At 45.1% G+C, this 25,049-nt stretch overlaps 1 protein-coding gene across 2 annotated transcripts in view; it reads left to right on the top strand.

The window, feature by feature from the left end:
• slc8a3 (solute carrier family 8 member 3) overlaps positions 1-25,049 on the top strand; it is a 96,519-nt gene that overhangs the window by 47,331 nt on the left and 24,139 nt on the right. For both annotated transcript variants that reach the window (XM_068579816.1, XM_068579815.1), the window contains exon 3: positions 17,448-17,554. In XM_068579816.1, the coding sequence (XP_068435917.1) occupies positions 17,448-17,554 (107 nt within the window). The remainder of the gene's footprint in view (positions 1-17,447; positions 17,555-25,049) is intronic.

The raw sequence follows: 25,049 nt of genomic DNA, 5'->3' as shown, positions 1-25,049 counted from the left end.
CCTATTTAAAGATTACATTGCGCCCTTTGCTCAGACGAGACGATGAATTGTTACTAATTTGACATCCTGATAAGCCATGATGAAGGTTCGTGATATTAGCAGCTCATCAGCTCCGTGACGCTGACGTCTGTCAACGGCTCACAACCTGCTGACACTGTTAAGCTACGAGGCCCCAGCTTTCCCTAAAAAGAGGTAGAACGCCGCAAAATCTTCTCCTCGCGGTCTGTGCTTAGGCGAGAGCTGGTACGGCACCAGCGTCCAATCCGCTATCCTGCGCCGCGAGCTAATGCTAATGAGGATTCAGGAGGACGGATGATGGCAACACGCTCCACGGGATGGAATTAGCGCTGAGCATTTCAACTTTCCCTGTGAGGCAGTGGCCCCTTTTATCCCATCGCTATTGGCAGAGACAATGCTGTGGTTAATCTTTTTTTTTTAAGACAACACAGCGGCGGGCCAGGAGGGAGGGAGGAGCCGTCCAATAATCTCATCAGAGACCAGAGGACGTACACTGCGATGGAGGAGAGTTCCTCCCGTACGTGTCGAATCCTCTTCCACCTGCGTGTGTGAGGATGTGCGAGCAAGCTGGGAATACACAACGCAGCCATGTTCCCTCTGCCCGTGTGTGTGTGTGTGTGTGTGTGTGTGTGTGTGTGTGTGTGTGTGTGTGTGTGTGATAAAATCCTGTGTAATGTGTCAGGGGAGCTGTCAGATGTGCATAGTACATGTAAGGTGAAAGTGTGAAGGGACTTGAAGATGTGTTGGTGCACAAACCGGAGGCCGTGATGCACCGAAGGGAAGCCGGGGATCAGGATTGGAGCGCAATTACAGACGATACCACCAGGAAACATAACATTGATTCCAGAATAGCGTTCATGTGTGGACGGATCACGTCTTTAATCTGTATTTTGGGAGCGTACACTATGAATAGTTGTTTTTCAAGCTTCCGAGCTGGCAGCAGTTGTGGCCAGAGGCATCATTTTTTTTCCGGGTTGTCTGTGCGGCCGTCCCGTTCTCGTGAACGCGATATCTCAGCAACGCCATGTGGGACATTTTTAGCTAATTTGGCAGAAACGTCCACTTAAACTCAAGGATGCACTTAGTAGATTTTGGTGGTCATAAGTCACTGTGACCTCACCAAACACCGTTTGGGCCATAAATCAATATTTAATTTGCTAATTGTGTCACACTAATGTCTAATAGGATCAAATTATGATTGAAGCGATGACATTTTGGACAGACATGGATGGAAACGGAAACTTGACTGGTTGTCAGAGGCATTGCAAGGTCATACTTCTTGTTTGCTTCTGTTACCTTCAACAGTGTTTTCTGACTGCAGACACCTGTTGAAAGAAATCTATGAAGATGTTCTGCTTCTTTATAAAAACGTGGTAAGGAATGTGAACCTGACGAGCTTTTCACCTCACGAGTTAAAAGTCACAAAGTTTCAGAATCATGTTAAGAGTTGGAACAAACTCATACAATATATATATATATATATATATATATATATATATATATATTATCATAAGGCACTAGCACACTGTGGGTTTTGTAAGATAATGAGTCAATGTAGGGGGAAAGTTAAAGAGGTTAAACTGCACAACCTTTCGTGCTCGCTCCCTCTTGGAAAATAGTCTTTGCTGCCTTTTTTTCGCTTAGCTTCCACCATGATTTCTTTTCTTCCTGCGGGTTGATGTCTCTGCAACCTACTGGGACAAGAATATATATATAATGTAGAGGAAGATTGATTCAGAGAAGGTTAACCTTGTTGTTAACACCCCATTCCTCCACCCAACCCTCTTCCCTGCCGACCCAACAGTCAATCTTGCACCTGCTCGCCACACTTGGCTACAGTCTACGGCGTGGACAGCAGGGGACGTAAATTAATGTAAAGCAGGAGTTCGCGACCTTTGTTTTTGGCGAGCCGCCCCGTGCGGAGGCCAGAACGTTCCTCTGACCCCAATAACTATAGAGGAGATGTTTAGGTTGAGCCTTTACTCCACATGCGGGCGTTTTTAATCCTCCACAGGGCAAAAGAAATGAAACCGCTCTCATAAGCCGGTCAGTGGGAATTCATTGGCGAGCCGCGTGACGTTTATAGCGCTTGTATGCAGCCCAAAGGCCGTTGGAAGACAGTCCACAGTCATTTCTGTATAATTAGGAATTCATCAAGGGACCCATTTTAACATCAGAAGACACTACATCGGTTGCCAGCCCCGAAGGTTGGGACACTGTGATGTACCGTAGAGAAGTGCGGCGTGAAAAAAAAACCCAGCCGTGGGCACGATATGTTTGTGTGTCGCGGAGCATTGTGTGCACCGGACCCCGGGCGAGCGATCGTAATTTCATGGTGTGTTTTCAAGTGTCTGTGTCAGGGTGTGCTAATGTGTGTGGTTGTATTATGTGTGTGTATATGGGTAGCCATTAAATGTCAGAGAAGTCGAGGTCTCTGGCTGACACACACACACAAATACACCACACACACACACACACACAGCCCCCTCCAGAGAAAATCCATGTCCCTGGCTATTTTTAGAGTTGTATGCCTCTTCCTTATGCCATCCACTTCACTCTAACAGTGATGTCTTTCTGTCTCTGCAGCAAATCAAGCGCACCCCCCCCCCCTCCTACCCTCCCGTCGCCAACCAATCACGTACACAAATACACACACATGGACCCACACTTGTAAGCCTATAAAGTTCTTGTAAGGACCCGGGCTGACACAACACATTTCCCAAATGTGGTTCCCAACCGTTTTTTGCAATGTTCTGTTTTATTTATGGAGTGACTTTCTCCTGCCAGATCGTTTTATCATTATTTTGGGCCCGTAGACGTAAAAGTATTCAATATTTCACAAGATTAGAAAAATGTCGACTAAATAGTTTAATAATTTCGGCCCAATGTAATCATAGAGACGCATTCACAATCGTAGTCATCGCTCAACACTTGTGACGGTCCTAAACCCGAAAAGGGAAACCACTGACCTATAACCATGATTATCTGTGGACTTAACGTCTGTTTTAATTCCACGTTGAATCGTAAAATTGGGCGACCAAGCGAGCGGTGCACATATTTCGTTTTGGGCCAACACATTGCAGAGCGTTGCAGCTAAAGTGGAGCTAGCTTCAACTTTTCTGTCGCACGAGATTCTGCAGCCGGACCACGGAGGAGGCTGCGGTGGATGAACAGTGCTACAGAGCGCCTGACGCCATAACCTGAACCCTAAAGCCAAGTGCTGGGTTTCAAAGATTGCAGTGACCAACAACTGCACCATGTGCTGACTATATACCGTATATATACCGTAGCGCTATATCGATTACATGCAGGTTTAGTTATCTTATACAATGGACTTTGGCACAATATGGCATCCATGTTTTGTTTTGTTTTTCAGACAGTGTTCAAATAATTATTAAGAGATTCAGATATTTAAAAATGAGTCAGAAATAGGATTTGACTGTCGACATTAATGCCGTTTTATTTAGTCGCCAACTGTAAATAACGAGGACGTGTCACGGGCCTTTGAACAATCGCCAAGCCATCGTATCATCACTTTAAATCCTTTCCCAAAATGCCTTCAGTCTCAAGGTCTAAAACCCAAACAGTCCTCACAGAGATAGAAGTGTAATGGCTCACATGCGTACGGTAACACACTCCAACACCTCCCCCACAGCTGCTCCTTCCACTGTCGCCGTAGAAGTGGGTACATCCCACAGAATGCACAGAAAGACATAATGCACAGCAACATTTGCACCAAACTCACACATCCTCACGCTCATGAATGTGCTCTCTGTTGCTTGATTAGAGGCTCATTGAGGCGCGACACAGGGTTGTTGTTTTTTTTCCCATATTCGTTTCCCTTCCTCCGTTCCTGTCCGCAAATGCAGAAATAATCGAAGCATGTGTAGTAACACTAATGTGCAGAGCAGAAGAAGAGCCGCCTAATGCGTGAAACATGGTCTGTGGGTGGGTCAGCTGCCCGCATCCACTGAAGGGAAGAAAAAACCTGTTCCAGGCGGATATAGTGATAGTAGTAAGCGCCAATTTAGACGTAATAAGTGAGAGCTTTCAGGTTTGGGGCTCATCGTTTAATATTTATATTCAGAGTCCTGACAAAATAAGTGGTGCCAGCAGCTTGGTGACATGTGGACTGCTTTCATGGCGAGTTGCTGTCACAGGCGAGCTACGAGCTAACATGCTAGCGAGCCATCTGGTCAATCACAACAGCTTGCTGTTTACTCCCCGCCCCCGGCCATTTCATTCAATTTAATTCAACCCAGTCACCAGAAGAAAATGTTGGCTTTGTTGCGTTTCTGCAAACCACGTTGAATGTCGACCACGAACACGTTTCATATCAGCAGAAATGTACAATGTCACGTGGTTCAACAGTGTGAAATTATTAGGTTCAGGCAACAGAAGTAGTTGGTTTAGGTGAGAGAAAAACATCTTGATTTGTGTTGAAACAACATAACAACGTAATGTAACCAGCACAACTAGCATACACAGATAACAACCGCCCTTAGCAGAATGTCACACATAAGCGGAACGAGCGCTGAGTCAGCGATTTATTTTGGTTTCACACGGGACATGAACAGCGGACTACTGGGTGAAAGTCCCGCCTTTGCTTGACCGACCGATGCATCCGGCCTGATGCTACGTCACTGGCTCTGCGCGCCACTCGTGGTATTACATCATTTTCTCCTGGTGACTTTGCTGTTTCATTCAATCTGTGAGTTGTCGTCAGTGTCTTCTTGCAGCTGGTGTGGACACACCAAATCTGTCCGTTTTGTGATAAAGTCGCAATAAAGCGTTTCTCTGCAGCCGACCCTGCGTTGTGGCCACACCCCTAGAGAGGAGGGGAAAAGAGTATTTCTGCACAGGCATCAATAATGCATCACAGATGGCCCCACTGGACTGGAACATGACCTTTGATGTTTGCTTTGTAAATTGTTTGTGCAATGAAGGTCAAACATCTTGGTCCAGTGTTATTTTATGGACATTTATGGTCCATTTCGATGAATACTTGGGGTCCAGGATGAAGAACGAGACGATACTTGACCTTTTCATCTGGTCCGACAACTTTGATGCTATAAGTGCAATAGTGTGGTGACGTGATTCTCAACCAAATGGCCTGAAACTCTGTAATCCAACCAAACAGAAGAGCAACTTGTTTAAATGATGACGACACCTTCCATCCGAATAAAAGTAATTCATTGGGGAAATCAGCCACTGTGCCATTTTGGTGGAGTGAGCCTCTCCAGCCATGGTGGAACATTGTGTGTGAGCATTTCTGCATCTTTATCCATCCAAAAAAACAAACATGCATCATTCTTAAAAAGTAGATCCCCACCCAACTAGGAATTTAAAAAGGTTGTGTAAATTAGGACCTAACTGTCCGTGTTGAGCACGACACCCAGAGCCAGCTTTCTATTTCTGGAGCTTCAACAGTTTGCTTGTTTCTATCCATGACAAGAAGGGTTACGCGTTATTATTTTAGAGCACATCATTTCACAGATTTACGGTTCCCTGATGCAAATGGATCGTCCTCCCCAGCCATTCATATACGATGGTGTTTGTCACTTGGCTGCAGGCGGTTTGACTTGGCCGGCTCCGGCTCTCTAAGCTGTCACAGACCCACGTCCGACACCCAGAATAGCCCTCGTGCATTTCTTGCCCTGGGCCCAGCCACACCCCTCCTACCAGCAGCAGAGTGCTGCTCCAGCTTTCGTTTCGGAGGCCCGACTGCATCCTCTATCCTCCGTTACTTCCCTTTTCTCTTCCTCCTCACCCTCTCTTGTCGCCCCCTATCAGACACTTTCATCGCTGAGTGTTTTATTGCATTGTGTCCTTGTAGAGGAGGACCTTTGGGCCTGCTCCAGACATCCAAAAAAATATAGCTCACTTCCTCTCTACCCCCTCCCTTCTCCTCTCTCTCTCTCTTCCTGCTCGCCTTGCTCTTGGCTCAGAAAATTTGGAGCGTGGCTGTCTGTTTTTTCAATTGCTCCACCGTCCTCTCTCTTACCTTTGACTGTCCTCTCCCATTTTTTCCCTCTTCTGCTTTTGTCTCTTTCTCCTTCAGCTCTGGCATTCAGTATGTTTTTATGGAGGCTGCATTGCAAGGATGCATGACAAGTGAAACCGACCAACTCCACTGCTCCTCCCTCCCCCAAAACCAAAAAGCCAGGCCTCTCTGTTTCCATCAGTGACAGTCTCCTGTCTCTCCAGAAAGTACATTTTATTCTCGGCCGTGTCCCCCACGTCCTCAGGATTCCTGGTTTTTCTGGGCTCTTTGAAGCTCTGCTTTATGCCCACAAGTTCTTTCGGTGACCTTCTGGAATTGTATTGGAAAACAATTGTTATTGTGTGAAGCAACAAACTTCATATCAGATGGGAGGTAATTGAGATTTCATGTTTCATGATTTGGATCTGGAAGTACATAAAAGTAAGCTATAGCTGCAACTAACAATTATTTTCATAAAGGTTATATAATAGTTGCAGCTCTCAGTCGGCATCAGAACAAAGAAAGCATGCAAGAAATTAAAAGTAAATCTACACGTTTTCCTAAAAAAAAACACACACACAACTTCTGCTCCGTTTCCGCCTCACATCCTCACTATTTGGCATTTTCGAACCTTTAAAACTGAGAATTTTGAAAACGCTGCTGACACTTACAAAGCTGATTTTGAACATTTTGAAACTTACTTTGTATGAGATGACTTGTCAGTCTGTTACCACCTGTTGCAAATTCATACAATAGTGGACAATAACTTCTCAGTGAATGCATTTTTTTAATTTACATCATTAATTAATCATTTAAGTTAGACTTTCTCAATTGTTTGATCCATAAAAGAACATTTACTAATATTAGAAATAAATACAAACTAAACGCTTGCTTTGTCTTGAAAAAAAAATCAATAATGCTTGAAAGAAGAGAAAAAAAAAGTAAATCCGCATATTTGAAAAGCTCAAATGATTGAAATCGTGCTCGATAAATGACTTAGACGACTTTATAACTAACATGACATAGCATGCAGATTGGGGGAGTTGTGATCGCGGCTCAACGTGGTTTTTCTGATCCAAATCAAACCATCAAGACATCCTCAGCCTCCGTTTGTGGTTCACTGTGTTCTCCACCTTCGGGGTGAGAGGGATGCCCAAGCTGTCAAAGGAGAGAGTCACAGTTGCAGCACAAAGCCTGTCTCTCCTGTTATTGCCGTGTTTGGACAATAGGTTGAAGGATGGAGTAACACTGCGTTATCTGAAGGGAAAACAGGAAGCGAGCCGCCGCTGTGTGATGTCTCTTCCTCCGCCTGCATCCGCTGCCGAAGGTCCATGCGTGTGCGTGCAGATGGAGTAATAGACTGTGTGTCAGCAGACACCGTTAAACCTGTTGGGACTCTTTATTCCCTCCAGGGACAGTTTCATTGCAATTGTGGAGCCCAATAGAATAGAAATGAATGGAAATGGTTAAAGTGGGTTTTTCTTTTTTTTTTAGGAAAGTGGTCTCGTGTTATCATGTGTCACATTTAGAGAGAGAGAGAGGGTTTTTTTTCTGTATCCATGGCAATGGCTGAGAGAGAGGGAGAGCAGCAAATGGTCCGGGCGCCTATCGATATTCGAGTCTTGAGAATGCGAGCGATGCGCGGGATCAGGGGAAGGTGTCTTGTCACCGAGGGCACATTCGATCGCGCTCCTCCTCTCCTAAATCTTAAAAAAAAGGGCACGCTTGCAACCCGACCGGCTTCCCACTAGGTGAGCTCAACGGGGTGGGGGCAGATTTACTGTTGGTTGCAGGTTGTGTGCAGGGCCGCGATGAGACGTCGAAAAAGAAGGTGCGAGGGCCCGAGGAGACGGGACAGCTGCAGGCCGGCGTTGGAATTCAGATAATGTGCCTCCTTGCTCTCAGCTCCCCGTGATTCCTCTGAGCAGCAGCAGTATTAATAGACCTGGCCGGGTCCTCGCCGCGAGCCCTCATCATGAGCCCCTCACCTTTCCATCTGGGCCTGTGTATCCGTGTGTGTCTTGTTATAACCCTGATGAGACACCCGGCGCCCGTGTTCCCCCCTCGCTAATATCGTAGAGTCATATAATATTGGATTGATCATTGTGCTGCCGTGACGCCCCCCCCCCCCACCCATCCTCCAGGGTCAAACACAGCTCATTGTCCCCTGAGCGCAGAGCGATTTAAGGGGGTCGATCGCTCGCGCTGAAGGTCGAGCCGAAGCCGCTCGACAGTACGTAATGGCGGCATCAACCGCTGGTTTCTAACTGGTTGTTTTTAGAGACGGCAGACTGTAATCACGGGAGCCAAAACGAGCAGAAAAGGAGCCGAGATCAGAGGCACAGCCGACGGAGTAAATCCAGAGCGGAGCTCAATGAAGGGCTAATGATTATTTTCATTATCAGTTGTGAGAAAATAGTCAGAAATGGCAGTCACATTTCCACAAAGTGATATCTGTAAACGACTTGTTTGGTCCAACCGGCCCAGAGAGACTTTTTACGTCTTATGTAAAGCTCTTTTGAGTTGTTTGAAGTCGCTATAAAAATAAACGGAGGCATTAGATATATATTGGACGGTTCTGCTCCGCATGAGTTCAGTGTTCAAGTTCAGTGCCGATGGAGGAAACGGTGTGCTTTTATATAAAGACCTGCAGTCAACATTTGTGTGTTTTTTTTCTAACCGGGTCTACGGTCTTTACTTCACCTCGACACGCGTGTTTTAGTTGCGATGTGTCTTTTCAAAATAAACTTCTGCGCTGACATGAAACATACAGCGTCTGCTCGTTACAAGCATACAGTCTCTCTTTTTCAAAGATAAGACTTACACAACAATAATGTTTTTAGGTTTAGTTAACAATAGACTTGGGTAAAATAAGTTAACGTTGCTTGGTTTTAAGTTTGTTTGACCCATCCTGTTACGGATCTGGGGAGGAATGGACAGGAGTCAAGGTGGGGAAAAGGAAATAAGCAAAGCAACAAAACACTCGGATACAAAACACAATTGGTCGCAGGCGATACACACAAGGGGTTCTAGACAAAAAGAAAGACAATCTGGCACAGAACAAGGAGTTGAAGGACTAAACACACAGGGGGAAGTGGACAAGGAGGCACAGGTGGAAACAATGAGGGCGGGGCCTGCAATCACACAGGAGGAAGGCAAACGAGGGGGGAGGAGTTTCTAAACAAGAACAGGTGAAGGCAATAAACAATCAGGCAACACTGGGAAGACACACACATAGGGTGCATCCCAGGTCTCTAAAGTGCGTCCTCACTTCCCTCACTTGCATTCTTTCCTTACGTCTTAGTTCCTCCCACCAAGGATGCATGGAGAGGTGCAAGGAAACCATGACTTCTCTTCTTGGCGTTGGACAAAATGCCCAAAGATTTCCAACAGAAAGTCTTCACGTTTGAGAAGCTTGAACCAGAAAATGTGTTATTTTTGTTTTAGCAGTCAGAAAATAAATGAATGTCTTTCCAAAAGTCTCAACAAAAGGACACGTTATGATGTCAGTGATTATAATTTCTCGTAGAAAATCACGCATTGGCCCAATTTGTTGTTGTTGAGAGTGAGATAATCCTAAAATATGAACTCTAAAACACGAGATAACAGTAATTTTAGATGAACTTAATCTTGCTTGCAAAAGCACTCGCAGAATCAACTCCACCCATGCTGTTTTATTAATTTCAACTTCACTTTTCGCCGCCATCGAGTGAATGTTTGCTATTTAGTTAAATTAATGTTAATGCCGCTAATGAATCATCATTACCAGCAACTCAAAGTCTGCCTTCCATTTGTATTATTCCTAAATCACCATGACTCCCATCTGCCGCCTGCTCCGATTGGACAGCAGATATAAAACATGAGTGATTGTGAATTTATTCATTTCTTCAAAGTCTAGGGCGCATAAACGGCACGCAATTCAATTGATCTTTGTCTCTCTCTCTCTCTGGAAAAAAAAAAGAAGCTGCTTCTAAAATTGCTTCCAATGTGATCGCACCCTTCACGAGCTGCTCAAGGGCACTTCAGCAGGGAGGATGCTCGCCAGAACGAGGGCTTGAATTTGGATCCTCTGGCTGAAGGACGGTCTCCATCGGCTGAAGGCCGCCCGCCGCCGCGTGATTGAACACAACAAGGGCTTGTATATTGGTAAATGTGTGAACGTAGTAGTGGATGGATCTCGCATTTGATATTTCTGGTGTTGAGCGTCCAAACGGGGACTCACTTTGGCAGACATGCATTATTCAAACTAAATCTGGCACCGCTGCACTTGCTCTCGTGCTTTTCGCCTTAAACAACTCGCAATCACCATTGCATCTTGGCTCAAGTTTGGCCAGCAAGTGGCCAAGTGGAGGGTTTTTGTGTGATTGCGTGACTCATTTTTTTTGTTTGGTTTATGTAATATTGATGCCTGACTTCAGCGGGCTGGTCGCCATTTGGAAGGAGATTTTTTACGTCCTTGTTTATAAAAGTTTGAGCTCTTTGTCAGCTGGTCAAGTATGCCGTGATTTGTTTGCCTCGGCGGGTGAAAAGAAAATAAAGTAGACGTGGCGAGAAAGGAGATGAGGACGTATATATATGAGGCCTTGTGGGTGTGGAATATTAAATCTGATGCGAGTTTGTCTTCAGATTGGCAAGAAATCATTGACAAATGTGTTTACTGGCTTTTTTTCTGTGATTGCTGGGGAAAAGCAATAATCAGGACTATAATGAGCGAGGCCCATAATCCCTGCGCTTGGTGACAGAAACCAGGCCTGCTTAATTAAGGCACTGATTTCCCACGAGGCACTGGGGCCTTTTTTTCCCCTCCCCTCGTCCTCTTCGCGTCTTTATTGGCTCGACTTTATTTGGGATTTTAAGTGGAGGCGTTGCCATGATCTGACTGGGCTTAAAAGGGTTTTGAAAAACGTGTTTTTTGACGCGTTTCACTCAGGTTTCATGTGACAGTTTCCTCGTCGATAATTCATTTCCCTCTGTACAGGTCCGTTTGCTTCTTCCGAGATGCACATGAGGTTTTCCACGAAAACCTTTTGAGGAAAACTCCTCGTGATCCCGCCGCCATCGAGGCCTCCGTGCCGCAGTGAAGGGGAAATAATGTGTGCTGTTTAAAAAAGCGTGCTCCAGTCCAGTCCCTCCACGCCTGCTCCAGCAGTGGTTAAACGCAGTCTTGCGTAAGGGTGCAAAGCAACTGGAAAGCACTCAGTAGATCAAGGAGAGAGGTGGAGGCAAGGCGGGGGGAACTTTCAAGAGATTTTTTTGGAAAGGTTGCGTTTAGTTCAAACCAGAAAGCCCTGTGCCGGGGTCGGAGGCAGCAGGTGTTTCACACAGAGGACCGGCCTCAGAGCAAAGAGTCGTATTTAATTGCAGCACTTTTAGCTGCTGCTCCTTCTCGCCCGGAGTGCATACGTCTCCCTAAATTTTCTTGAAACTCTTCTCTTAAAAAAAAAAAAAGAAAAAAGAAAGGCTTTGCCGGGCAGTTTGAGGGTCAGTCTGCACCGACACAGAAGAGGCGATGTGGGTATCGCGTATCACTTTTCCGCTGCTGTGGTACTCCACCACAGCTGTTTCCCCCCCCCCCGCTCCCCCTACACTTCTCGCGGTTACACAGTATTATTTAGTGTTTGTGGAATGAGAGCCAGAGCGGAGACCAAGAACAGTAAATCTGCTGTCGAAGAAGAGGCATTGGAGAGTGGGGAGGAGGCGGGCAGCTCCAGCAAATTTCAGCCGCAGTGTGGTTTTTGGCCGCAGAACTGAGGGAGAAAGAAACATTCTGCCTCTCCATCTCTCTCTCTCTCTTTCTCTCTGCACCGCCTCCACTTTCATGTCTCACCCCCTTCACAGTTTTCACTTCTTCTTTCCCCTCCTCCATCTGCTCTGTGGACTCGGGGAAGGCAGAGGCCGCTGCCTGCAGGCGGCCCAGTGCAGCGGAGGTGTGAACCCTCTAATCGCCTGTCATTACCCAGTGGCACTTCCCACACTAATACTCAACTTAAGGGCGCTATGTCTAGCATGTTAGCATCAATACATCATTATCACATTAAGTTTGACACATTAGTGCAATTCAATTTAACAAATGAGAACACTGGAGAGAAGATTGACATCCTTTTTTGTTTTCCAGCTCTTTCCTGCGTCCGGATTTCTGTGGGATTTTTTTCTAGCGTTGGATTTTTTCACATCACAAAAGGGAGAAAACATATTGTTGTCTCAACCATATGTCCGCTTATTGTGTTGAATTTTCAAATGAATTTGACCCCACAGAGTAAATACAAGGGAGGAAGATACAAGAAGAGATGCAGTGAGAAAGTAATAATTAAATGTTCTCAACAAATCCTCCACACAATATCCATAAAGGGGCGATTTTCACTTTCTTTTTAAGAGTCGGGTGAGACGATGGATGCCGCTCTCGTGTCTCATCGTTAAGTAGCTTAGCGTAACGACTGGAAGCAGAGGGAAGAGTTAGCCTGACTCTGCTCGTGTATATCATCTTCAGTGATACCGATGTGCCTAAAACAACAGATGAGAAAACACGTTTCCATACAACACATCGAGGACGCTTCAAGGGAAACGTATTTTCTCCTGGATTATGTTTGTTTTAGACATTTCACAAATAAGTTACCACCAATGTCGGCGTAGGGAGGAGGTCTGGGTGATTGCGTAACACTGCTAACCCATAACTTTCACCCAGGAGACCGATGTTTGTCCACAACTTAAACAACGTAACAAACGTACTTATTTTGAGCCGAGGTTTTTTAATAAAACCAACCAAGGAGTTTTCTTACATTTTTGTGACGTTTTGTTTCAATTCACAACATTCACCTTGTGTATAAAAGCTCCGTAAAGAAAAACAGTGGACATGTAGAAGCATGCAAACACGTACCTGTGAGTCAGTGTGTGTGTTTGTGTGTGTGCGTGTGTGTCTACACAAGCCCGCCATCTGCAACGCACTGTCACACCCTCTGTGTCTTTTCTGTCAACACGCCGTGAGACCATTGAGATGACGCCACCGTCGACGGCAGCAGGACAGTCCCTGTAAACACGGCACTGTGATTTGTGTTTGTGTGCACAGCAGGTGTTTGATTGTATCACTATCACTCGACACACTCTAACACACACACTCACTCACACACTGTTTCATTCAGAGTGGCTTTTTTTGCAGCTTCCACAGAGGCTGATGCCAGATGTTTGGGATGGATGGATGAATTATTGATGATTGCCATAAACAAATGTAAATGCTGCTTAACGGTCCTCTCATGTGTGTGGCAGTAATTTGTGTGTGTGTGTGTCTGTGTGTGTGGAGTCATTTTTGTCCGCTGTAAATCTGGAAAAAGAGGGTTAACTTTGTAAGATATGGATGTCCTTTAACAAATACGGATCATGAGGATGTGGTCACATTTTACCAGAAACTTCACGATGAAGATGACTCATCTCACAGTGTCAGATGTGACATTAAAAACAAAAAGATATTACCCAATCATCATCTCATGACGAGTAACAATTCAGCCATTTCATTAAATCTCTTTTTTTTTGTAATCATTTTGATAAAATACGCATTTCATTACAGATTGCTACTGAATAATTTTTTATTTTTTTTTAAAGATAACCATGATGGAGATAGGATTTGCTTTTTTTTAAGGCAATAAATAATAAATAGCATCACAGGAAGTGATGAGTTCTTTCATCTCATGCGTGTTGCTTTGGTCTCTTGCGAGAGCTTTTTTTTGTGTCACCTCAAACAAACAACGCAAGAGAAGTCGACTCCTGCGCGTCTCCATCTTCGTTCTTAACACACGTGCAATCACATTTACCGCAAATCAAATTTTGCGGCGTCAAAATGGAAACATAGAAATCTACAATGCGATCTGTCACAAGTTATTAAAATTACAGAAACACTATAATTTCCTCGGCGGCTCGGTTAGCTCGTCGTATATACATCACGAGGACTGATAATTACAGGCGCTGTGGCTCAGTCTGGGTGAAGTGGAACAACGCAGTGTAAAATGTAGGTGACAAGTTAATTCATGTTGTCAAGCTCCAGAGAAATACCCCACAAAGGTGTGATGTGATGGTGAGCTCTGCAGCCACTCCAATGTTTCCATGACGGTGGATTATTACAGGATTTTCTTTTTTTTATTTCCATATAGTCCTTTTTTGATTAGGGTGAAACATTCAAACTGCAGCAGATATAGAGCTCAATGAGCTTTTATTGCTGTCAGATGTTTCAAAGGTGTCGATTATTCTCCAAGATACGGTTACTATATTAAGTTCGTAAGCATGCCGCTGCCCAAGGATCCCATGACGCTACGTGTCGAGTGGTTTGTGCTGTAATTTAGTTGATGTTATGAAGAGCAGGGAAGGTCATGCTTTGTTACTCAATCTTAGGGCCTGACTGAGCTGCGCTAGTCAATACTTGTATATTAACAATGGTAGAAATTGTATATAATGATAATAAGGAATCGATCATACTGACAAACCCACAGGTAATTAAATGAGAATTCAACATAGTGAGTTGCTTTCTGCTAAAAGCTTTGATAAACTCACCATTTGCGCCGTGCCGAGCAGCAAACTGCATACAGACAAAGTTAGCAGCTAGCTGGTGAACATAGCGGAGGTTTTAGCAGCTAAAGAGCCGGATGTTTACCTCAGGACTTAGTGGAGACCATCAGCAGTGCTGAAAGGAGACGGACTGTTGCACAAACGCTACTCCAAATGATTGTATCTGCTGGATGTGTAAATAGATTACTGCTTGCCAACTTGTTAGCTATATAAATGGCCATATTAAGTATGCTATGTAGCGCATGTAGCACAACGAGCCAGAGAAAGAGAGAGAGAAACAGCATTGATTTTTTTTAAAGCGATAATATTGGGAATGAGGAGAGGGAGTGGCGAGAAACGAGCTGCGACTCAGATAATTAAAACGTAATTTTCTGATTGTTTTACAGCGGTTACTTTCTAAATCGCAATTAAAAACACGCCCACACCGCCGCGCAATCCTAAGTGGAGGTGTCGAATCTTGAAGGAACGCAGCTGAAGCGCGCGATCAATCCCGTCGCTCATAGCTGCTTGAAGGCGGCCTCGGCATCAGACGCGCGACAGTCGCGACTTTGATTGAGAAACGGGCTGCACGAATGGCGCCCGGCGGCTCTTCGCTTACGTCCAAAAACATCCCGACCCACAGCAGAATAAGAAGAAAAGAGAACACACAGGCAGAGCGCAGGGTCTCTGCAGAGAGAGACACAACCACACACTTCTCTAGTGGGTCATAAGGGATTGCATTGTGTCAGTGAATACATGTTTTCTTCAGCAAATGCTGCATACAATACCTCAAGTAGCACACAAGAAGGTGATGCTATGTCCATGTGGGTTTCATGGCTTGTTGTGCTGCCCTGTAGTGACCAAAAGAAATCCATTATTACAGGTTTAAAGCGGGTGTGCAGCAGGATGGTCGACCTTCGTCAGTTTTAATCAAGTTAGCACACAGCTACTGTGCACAGAAAAGTGGAAGCGGCAGCCATCTTCCCCCCCCGCTCGGGTTAATCGGCCGTGTTGGTGAACACGCGGTTGCTTTTCGCATGTGTGCAGTAATCGACAGGCCGACGTGTGGCGTGTCTCCGTGCCCTGTATGCTCGTCAGGCCTGAGAGCTGTACCCTGACGGCGAGTGTGTGTTTTTGCCAGATCCCACTCGTCCATTAAGACTCCAGCGTTTCCTCCTCTCTGGTTTCTGGTGAGGGGAAAAAAAACAAAAAAACGAGGCGCCTTTCCAGCAATGCAGACATCTCGCCGAGCAATCTGAGGAAAGCCCTGCCGGTGGGATATGAAGAGAGAGAAAGAGAGATGGATTGTTCTGCTGTGTGTGGTGTGCTAACAGGATCCTATAGTAGCATGCGAGCTTGATTCACATCCACAGCTACATGGACACCGGCCAGAGAAGGGGTTTAGCTATGCATCGCAGCAACAAAAGACATTTGTTTGAATTCCTCTAGAGATGCACGGATTAATGTTTTTATCCCCATGGTGTGTGAGCTTTGAGTTTGTGTGTGTGTGTGTGTGTTAGTGCTTTGACTGACACAAGCCACGCTATATGTCACAGTGCTAGAAGTACATCAGCCTTGATGTCAGAGAACCAGCCGCTTTTTGACTCGACACGTGCCACACGAGCAGCTATCCATTATGAATGCTGCAGTGCCACTTATTTTATTAGCTGAACCACTGCTTTCCAAATACTGTCCCTAAATAACACGCGTAGGAAATTGCATTTTCGCTCGGATGAAGAGGGAAAAGCGTCCTCCCCTGAGATGTCAGACACACAATAAAGTATGTCATCCCTATTTCAGAGCTAGCTGCGCCGCTGTCGCCCATTGTTGACTTGTCTGCTGCTTGCAGGGGAACGCTGTCTGAGGCCTGCACGAGAGCGGCGGCAGCGGGTGTCACGACTTCGGGGTTTGTTGTCGCTTTGCGCGAGTCCGATTGAATTCCACGCGGCTATCCCTCGAGGAAGCCCCCCCCCACACCGCCCCCGCTGTGATACGGCGAGGCGCGGAGACATCTGGGTACCTGCTGACCACTTAACCGCCTGCACTCGTTCAATAACTCTTTAAAAAAAAAAGATCAATTAGGGCGATCAGTGGCGAGAGCGCCGCCGGGGCTGAGGTGCCATATTGAGCTGTTTTTCCGCGAGATGATGTCACACGCGGCTCTTTCCCAGAGGAAGAGCCTCGCCCCCTCCAGACGTTTGACTTCATTAAAGGGGTGTTCTCCTCAAAACCAGGAGCAATAAACTCAGCAATAAGCCGCTTCTCTCTCTATCTGCCTCGTCTGGGCCCTCGAGAGGCGAGGGGGAGGATGGAGGGTGGAGGGGGAGGATGGGGGGGTCGAGGGGGAGGATGGGGGGGTGGAGGGGGAGTCCTCGCGGTGTCCAGCCAGCCGTCTCATTGAAAGTGTTCTGACTGAAACATCGAGCCATAAAAATCGATTTAGATAGCGACAGTTTCTTTCATTTATCGCCCGCTCACCTTTTTGCCCTTGTGAAATGTCCGTTTACACATTTTACAACCTGATTGATTACATGCTGCTGTTTTCAGTTCACTGTGTTCTTTTATCCTCGCCGCCGCCGCCGTCGAGTGCTTTTCGTTCCACTCGTGTCGGACGGGCGTGATAAATGTGTTTGTCATGACGTCCGGGGGGCAGCCAGTGGACGCTGCGAGTGTGTGTCGAGTCCAGGCGGCGGTGACGGACAGGCCGACCTTTCACCTCCTGACCTTTTTCTTCCATGCTGATTATTAATCCTACTTACAGTGCGCTTCCTGTGTCCCTCCATCGCAAATTAACCTTTCTCTTCTTCTTCTTCTTCTTCTTCTTCTCTGTTCCTCTCCTTTCACAACCCCTTCCTGTCCCCTGTCCCCCCCCCCCTCCCTCCTCCTCCTCCCTTCTTCCCTCTTATTCCTCCTGCAGCAAACTCATTCACGTGAAAATTATTGACGATGAGGAGTATGAGAAAAACAAGAACTTCTTCCTGGAGCTGGCCGAGCCTCGCATGGTAGACATGAGTCTGCAGAAAGGTGCAGTACTGAGCCTGTTTCTTCCTCTCTCTCCCTCTCTCTCTCTCGCACGTTGTCAGTGTCTTTTCTCGCGCTGTTAGTAGCCTCCGTCTCTCCTCAGGCCTCTTTGCCTCCTCTTTGTCCACTTCTTTTACCTGAACTTTTCACGCTCCTGTATCCAAACCCCCTCCTTTCCTCCACGCCCCTCTACTTCCACACACCACTGTGCACCCAAGGACTCTCTATCTCCCCGCCACGCTTCCCGCATTACGGCTAAAAAGCAAAACCAAAAACACTCCATCACCATCATAATGACAGTCTCCCCCAGACGACGGCGTCATCTGCATAAAAAGAAAACAGGGAGTCTAGGAGCTGCGATCATTTACCATCTCCACGGAGCGAGCACAGCCATTATTATGTAAAGACACGTTTTACCTAAATGCAGAGTCTAGTTGCTATTTTTAAGCATGCGCCGGCTTGGGTGAAAAATACAAGCAAACTGCTGTTGGTGAAATGAGATTATTGATTTACTTTTGGCTATAAGACTGTGTAGCTCACAGGACTGTTTGAATTTAATAGTTTGTTTGAAAGTCTAACTTTCTAAACAGGCTCTTTTCCTGATGGTATCTCGTGCAGCTCATATTGAGGTCATGTATTGTTACGATTGTATTCCACAGTTTGTCTTTAGGCGTCTTTCTTCTTTTTTTCCGCAGCAAGGTGAATACAGAAGTAAAAGTAGGACGCGGAGGTATTGAAATCAGAGCAAGTTTTCATCATAAGTTTTGTTTGTTTTCTTGTTGTCGTTAATGTCTGCCGAAAGAAGCCAACAGGCTTTTTTTTCTTCTTTTTTTGCGCACCGTTATCTAACGCGGTGTTATCTAACCCAGCTCAAGGCCGGGGGACGGGAGAGGCTCACGCGCCGGTGCGGAGGGTGCAGAATGTTATTGGGTCTGGCAACGCTGTCTGAGGCGCGCCGGCTCCCTGTGTTCACACAGCGAGAGTCATGATGAAGAGGAGTTACTATGCAGGTGTTTATGAGTGACAGCTGCATCACTCCAAAAGCCCCTTTGCTGCTCTGTGATGTTTCTCGTTTTTCTTCTTCTTCTTTCTGCTTCAGCGCAGGTTTTACCCACACACACACACACACACACACACACACACGATGATAAACACACACATGAAAGCTCTCTTTGGCTGTTTTGTAATATCAGTAAACTCGGATGTTAAACTTAGAACATTAGTTGCTCATTTCTCTGAAGTGGAGCCAAACTAAATGTTTATAATGTGAAATTGAACATCAACAAATACAAAAAAATATACTCACAGACAAAGGCACCGAAACATCCACAACAACGTCTCATTATATCGGTTTCACGTCTTCATAAACTATTTATTCCAAACAACAACGTGTAACCTTAAAGCACAGGCTCGCTGTCTCCCTGGTTTTCAGTGGTTGCGGTAAAATCAGACAATTTTTAATAGTGGACGTACTCACCGTGACGTTTTGGGCCTTCGACGTCTTGCTTTTTGTCGGTCGCCATCTTGTTTATTTGCAACCAGAAGGGACACATAGGCTGAAGCTCAGTACAACCAAACGCTAAATTTGAATATTTTTAGGCGACCAAAAGGCGTTAATTCACAATCCCGACCTAAATCACACCCTGCTTGATCTATTTTACTCTAAATGGGAAGATCATTTCCTAATTGAACATCATACTGTGTTGAAGAAGACTCAAAACGAGCGCTTGAGGCCATTACCTCAGGTTTACACGGTAATAAAGTAGGGCCATTTTCCTCATGAACCTTTATACAATCAGACTTCTTTTTGCAATCAGAGGAGGCGCCCCTGCTGGCCACGAGGAAGAATGCATGTTTAATTGGCTTCACTTTTTCAGACCCGGTGGTTGCTGCCTTGACAAACTTAAGCTACATAAGCTGTCTGCTAGCTGCAGCCTCATATTTAACATTCAGATATGAGAAGCGTGTTCTCAATTCCTCCAGGAGGAGATTCTCCTGCCCTTGTGGGAACATACATCCAGTGGTTACTGGTTGATTAGGCCTGCAGTCTCTCCCCAAGTAAACCCCCCCCAAAAAATCCTCCAGAAATATTTTTCAGTCCACATTTAACAAGTGAAACAGTCACTCACAAAATAAAAAGAGCGATGCGATGCAAACACACACGGCATTCTTCATCCCTCGCAGCCGTCGCCGGTTTTCTGCAACGGGATCGTTGAGTTCAGTGCACCGAACACGAGGCGGGATCGTTACAGACAGAATAGGTGTAGAGAGGAAGCGGAGGAAGAGAGAGGTATCTGCTCCAGCGGAGGGAGAGATGAAGATAGGTAACGACGGCTGGAGCTGAGGATGACACATGCCATTGGCCAGGTTTAGTCTGAAGAGATCAAAAGCAGAGCTTCTTCGTTGGGGTCATACTCTTGACGGGAGAAAAGAAAGTGAAACCGTGTGTGTGTGTGTGTGTGTGTGTGTGTGTGTGTGTGTGTGTTTTTCCGGGCTGGGATTCCTGCATATGTCGACAGTGAGATAGTGTACATATGAAACACGAGATTTCAAACTGCATCCAGTGGAGGTTTTTTTTCTTCTTCTGTGAAACACCTTTCGGCTCGTTTCCTTGTCGTCATATTGGTGCATATTTATTGCACACACACATACACACACACACACACACAGACCGAGCCAAATGTTTCTCGTTTTGAAGTATAGAAAGATGACAACAGAACTGTGCCGCTAATGAAAGTGCAGATGGTGTTGACAATGAGTAATACGTAGACAATTTTTGTCCTTTTTTTTTTTTTTTTTCTGCAGGCAGGTAATGAATGTTTGATCAAGGGTAATAAATGTTTGATCCATATATGATGAGGAAGGTAATGAAAAAGCTTTTCTGCATTATTTCCCAAGCAGCATCATCTTTTATGAATGTGCTCGTGCTGATGAAATTGCTTTGATTCGAAATTAGAGAAAAGTCGAGCCGGTGATTAGCAGAGGGGTTAAAAATATTCTCCTGTTGCCACAGTCGGTGCTGCTGGATCGCAGCGATGTGAACGATATGATAATTCCTCACTTTTCATATATAATGTGGCTATTATATTGTTGTTCATAAGCGCTGATGTGGGGCTGATTGGGTTTGTTTTTCTCCTTATTAAAGCCGGAGTGGAGGAGCAGAATTGATGAATATTCTATGAGACTCTTTGTTTTATTTGGCTTTTCTTTTCATATTCAACAGCCTTGCTCCATTTTTTTTTTTTTTTTCAACGCAGCCTTTCCATCAACAGCCCTACGCCACAAAAGACTCTTTTTATTTTTTTTTTTACACATTATTCCTCCAGTATAGACGACCGAAATAGAAGCGCCGAAATAATTCTGGGATCTCATTTGAACTCTCTGATGTCTCGTTATGTATTACGAGCAGTTGCATCACTTATGGCAACTTTTTTGAACACGTGTGTTCATACAGCGGGATGCTGATAGCAGAAACCGAGGGCCCGATGCCGGCAGGTCTGACTTTGGACGGTGTGAGTAATGAAAGCAATCAAGCCAACAGTCACCCTGACCTGTCAGTCTGGAGTTGTTTACTGCCGACTCCAGCTATGCCCTTCTCTAACGTACTGAAGTGGTCAATACCATTAGCACCTCTGGTGAGGTGGCAACTCAACTACTGCCGCTGCTCCTGCAACACAACGCAACACAACGCTGCAGAGTCACAATGCACATGGACTTCATTTAAGAGACACGTTGACGTTCGTGCCAGGTGTGTTTTGGAGAGTTTTTTGGAGACATTTACGTTATTCTTTTGGTTCATTTGGGCAACGCTTCCACTCTCACTGGACATCAGCCGGCTAAACAAAGACCGTTTTTCCACCAAAAAGAACACACACACTTTTTCCTTTTTAAACAAAACACAATCGATAGACTCCTTTCTCATGGGCAGTAGGCGAGTGTGCCCTTTAGTTTTCTTCTTTCTCTTGAGGTCACCTTCATCCTGCTCAGTGCTGAATGACCCGTTGCTTATTTGTGTAGTTTTTTTTTTATGAGTAAGGGATATTAAGTAGAATAAGATGCAGTAAATAAATGATGAGTCTTCTTCCTGAGGCTGAATATTCTCATGGCAAGGTCTGAAGTACGCACACACACACTTGCGTTGAAAAAGAAACGTGTCAAGAATGGACAGAATGAGAAACAGAGGAGAAAGAGAGAGAGAGAGAGAGAGAGAGGACCGAGTGAGCCGCTGCAAAGTGTCTAAAGAAATCAGTAGATCAGCAGGAAGTGTTGGTTAGGCTCTGAAGTGTAGGACCTTCAAACGACACTGTAAAAAGTGTGTTTAAAGCCGCCGCCGGCGTCATCGTTCGTGTCCGGTGGGGTGTCGTCCTCGTGCACCTCGGCGTGACGTGAGGATTCTGGAAGTGTTTCATTATCACGTGCGTGTGCCCACATGTGTCGGCGTGTTCGTGCGTAATGTGCGTGGCTGTAGGATTTAACCCCGCCCCCTTTCCCCACCACCACCACCACCACCACCACCACCACCACCACCACCCTGCCACTTCCCATTCCAAATCATGCCTCGCGTGGGTAAATGTGCCACCCGTCAGCCTCCTCGCTCAGTGAGCTCTCGTGGCATCTAAGGGCACTTCACATGCTGTTGTTTGAGCTTGGCTGGGTCCTTCTCACAATCTATCACACACACACACACACACACACACACACACACACATCCATTACCTCCAAATGAGCTGTGAGTCATATTGTGGAGGAACGGTGAGCCAAAATAACTTTGAACTCGAGTACAGATGAAGTTTGCATGGATCACTTGGACATGATTGAAAACACTCTCTAAAGGCCTTTTACACAGCGGGGGTGGTGGTTTTTTTTGTTGTTGCTTTCTTTGTGTGATTCGATCGCACGTCAATATATTTTTTTCAAAATTGTTATTTCTATCGTGTGTACGAAGCTAAAAAAAAAAAGCCTTAGCGCCGAGAATAAACGCGTCCACCAATCACATCGCGCAGAACGGGGGTGAGTTGCACCGAGAGCGCCGCAGGATTGAGCCCTGAAATCTGAAATGAGTCAGCAATTTTCTGCAGCTATGGTTCTTTTTTCCAAGCGTTCCCATGTCTTAAGGAAGGCGGTTGCTAACAAGTGGCGAAATGAGACTTCCGAACTTTCTCACGTGACTCGTCGGCCTTCACACACTCGCTGTGTGTGTGTGTGTGTGTGTGTGTGTAGACTCGCTTAATGTGACCGCGGTGTCGTTTGTCTAATATTCCAGTGATTGCATTCACGCTTCAAAAACCATCAAAGTGTTTTTTTTTCATTTGTGAAGATTACCTTGCTGAAAACAAAGCTTATTTTCAGCAATCATCCACAACCCATCCACTCCTTCTGAATCTTACCTTTCACAATAAAAGCCCCAACACGAGATATTCACAAGCGAGTATTTCACAATTTTTGATTTGTTTATTCGTCACGTTCCCGGTGTGTAAAGGCCTCACGTAGAAAGGGAATAGGTACAGGACCAGGTTTGAAGCATTGTAAATCAGTGCAGCCCAAAATGGCTTCCAATCAGTCAGAGACACCTAATTCAAATACAACAACCTCAGAACTTCTTCATATCTCGATACCTTTCCGTACTCTCAGATCCTCTTGCTCTTCACACTGACGCTTGCATTCATAAAGATCCCATCGTCATTGCATTAATATATGATTGTGTATCGCTGTTTTGTTTGATTTCATGATGCCTCAACATTGTTGCTTGTTTTTAAGTGTGCCTGAAAGGGTTCCTTTAAAGGCGCCTATCAATATAACACATTATTATTATTAGAAGTAGCTGCTGCTATTGTTGGTATAAAGCAGAAGGCGTTTGGAGCAGAAGTAGTGATGTTAGCAGCTCTTCAGATCCATTTTATATATATATATATATATATATATATATATATATATATATATATATATATATATATATATATATATATATATTATTCAACTGGCAAAATGACTTCTCACAGCTCATAAGCATGTGTAACCTGTGACTGTGGGGTTTTTAAATAGCGGACTTCCTGTTGCTGCTGTTGAGATTAAATTACACTGAATGTCTGCACTGCATCTCCATCTATACACCTTTATGTTGCATGAGGAAGTGTGTGTTTGTGTCGAGCAGAAGAGCTTCACGTGTAATGCCGCTTTGTTAAATGTTAATTAGATTCGAAGCGGCGTCCTCCTTCAGCCACATGAAACCGAAAGTAACCTCTTGAAGTTTCACGTGAGCCTCCACACGGCGCTCTTTCACCTCTTTAGCTCGTGAATAAAGTCGGCCTTCTCCATCGCGATGGAGAGCAGGAGAGCGCGGTACCGCGGCTGAACTCAGAGTTCATCGCATTCGCTTTCACCGAGGTCACGGGATGCATATATCGCTATGACTCAGTGAGTTTTTCTTGAACCGGCCTTTTGTGTCGCTTTAAAAGTCAAGCTTATCATCCCTTTGTTAGCAGTCGACCCGGATTTGACCTCAAATGAATCTCTTCCTTTCAGCGTCGTCTCCGTGTTTAAGGGAAAGTGTTATTTGCGTCCTCAGAACAGTGGAATGGAGAGCTGCAGGCGACGCAGGATTAGCACCGGGAGAAATGAAAGGCAGCATCCACCGCCGTTAATAGTACGACTCCCGCGGTTGAAAATAAAGCTTTTAGTGCTTCATCTTAATACCTAAAATGGGCGATTAGTGCGATTTCGTAGATGCATTTGCTGTCTGAGAACTTTGTCTTTATTTTGAAATCACGCTGTCTCAAGCGTTCAGATGGTGAGTTGTAGGGAAATTACAGGAAAAACAACTCAAATGGGTGCTCAGAGCGGGTCGTCCTTTAGTCACAAGTGTTTCATTGAGGCGGCTCGATCCTCGGCTCAACTCAATATAAATATAACTCGATATATAAAAGGTCAAATGTGTGTGCTGTTTGTGACGTCCTTTTAAATGCAGAGGTCAAGTCTTAAACACCTTATGCATACGACGATAGCAGTCAGTTTTTTGAAGTATAGATTACTAACTTTAATTGATTAAATATATGAGAAAAATGTAGGAATATCATCATATTGATACAAACATCCTGTAAATCCAATATGGCTGTCGTATTGCTGATTGGTTTGGCCACAATATGCAACGAATAGTCAATAAATATATTACCTGATGAACAAAAAACTAATTAGAAACCATTTTGATAATTAACTATGGATTTTCTTTCAGCAAAAACTACAATTTTCAGCTTGTGACTTCTCCAAGTTGTGATGGACATTTTTTTTTAAAAAGAACGACTAGATTGATTTTGAAAATAGCCGCTGCAACCGCTCAGAAAATGATGCCTCAGGATACACATCTGAACGGCATACGTCATCATATTGTCGCCACCAATAGATTTGTCCGATAAATTAACGGACCGTCGGTGAATTAAAGATTGTCTTGCCAGATTTATCCCTGTTGTAACCTTTTCCCTCATTAAGGTTCTTCCCATCCAGA

Source organism: Clinocottus analis, unplaced genomic scaffold (assembly GCF_023055335.1).
Source record: "Clinocottus analis isolate CAN_PGR_092001 unplaced genomic scaffold, fCliAna1.0.p SCAF_17, whole genome shotgun sequence".
NCBI lineage: Eukaryota > Metazoa > Chordata > Actinopteri > Perciformes > Cottidae > Clinocottus > Clinocottus analis.
This window is presented reverse-complemented; position numbering and strand designations above follow the sequence as displayed.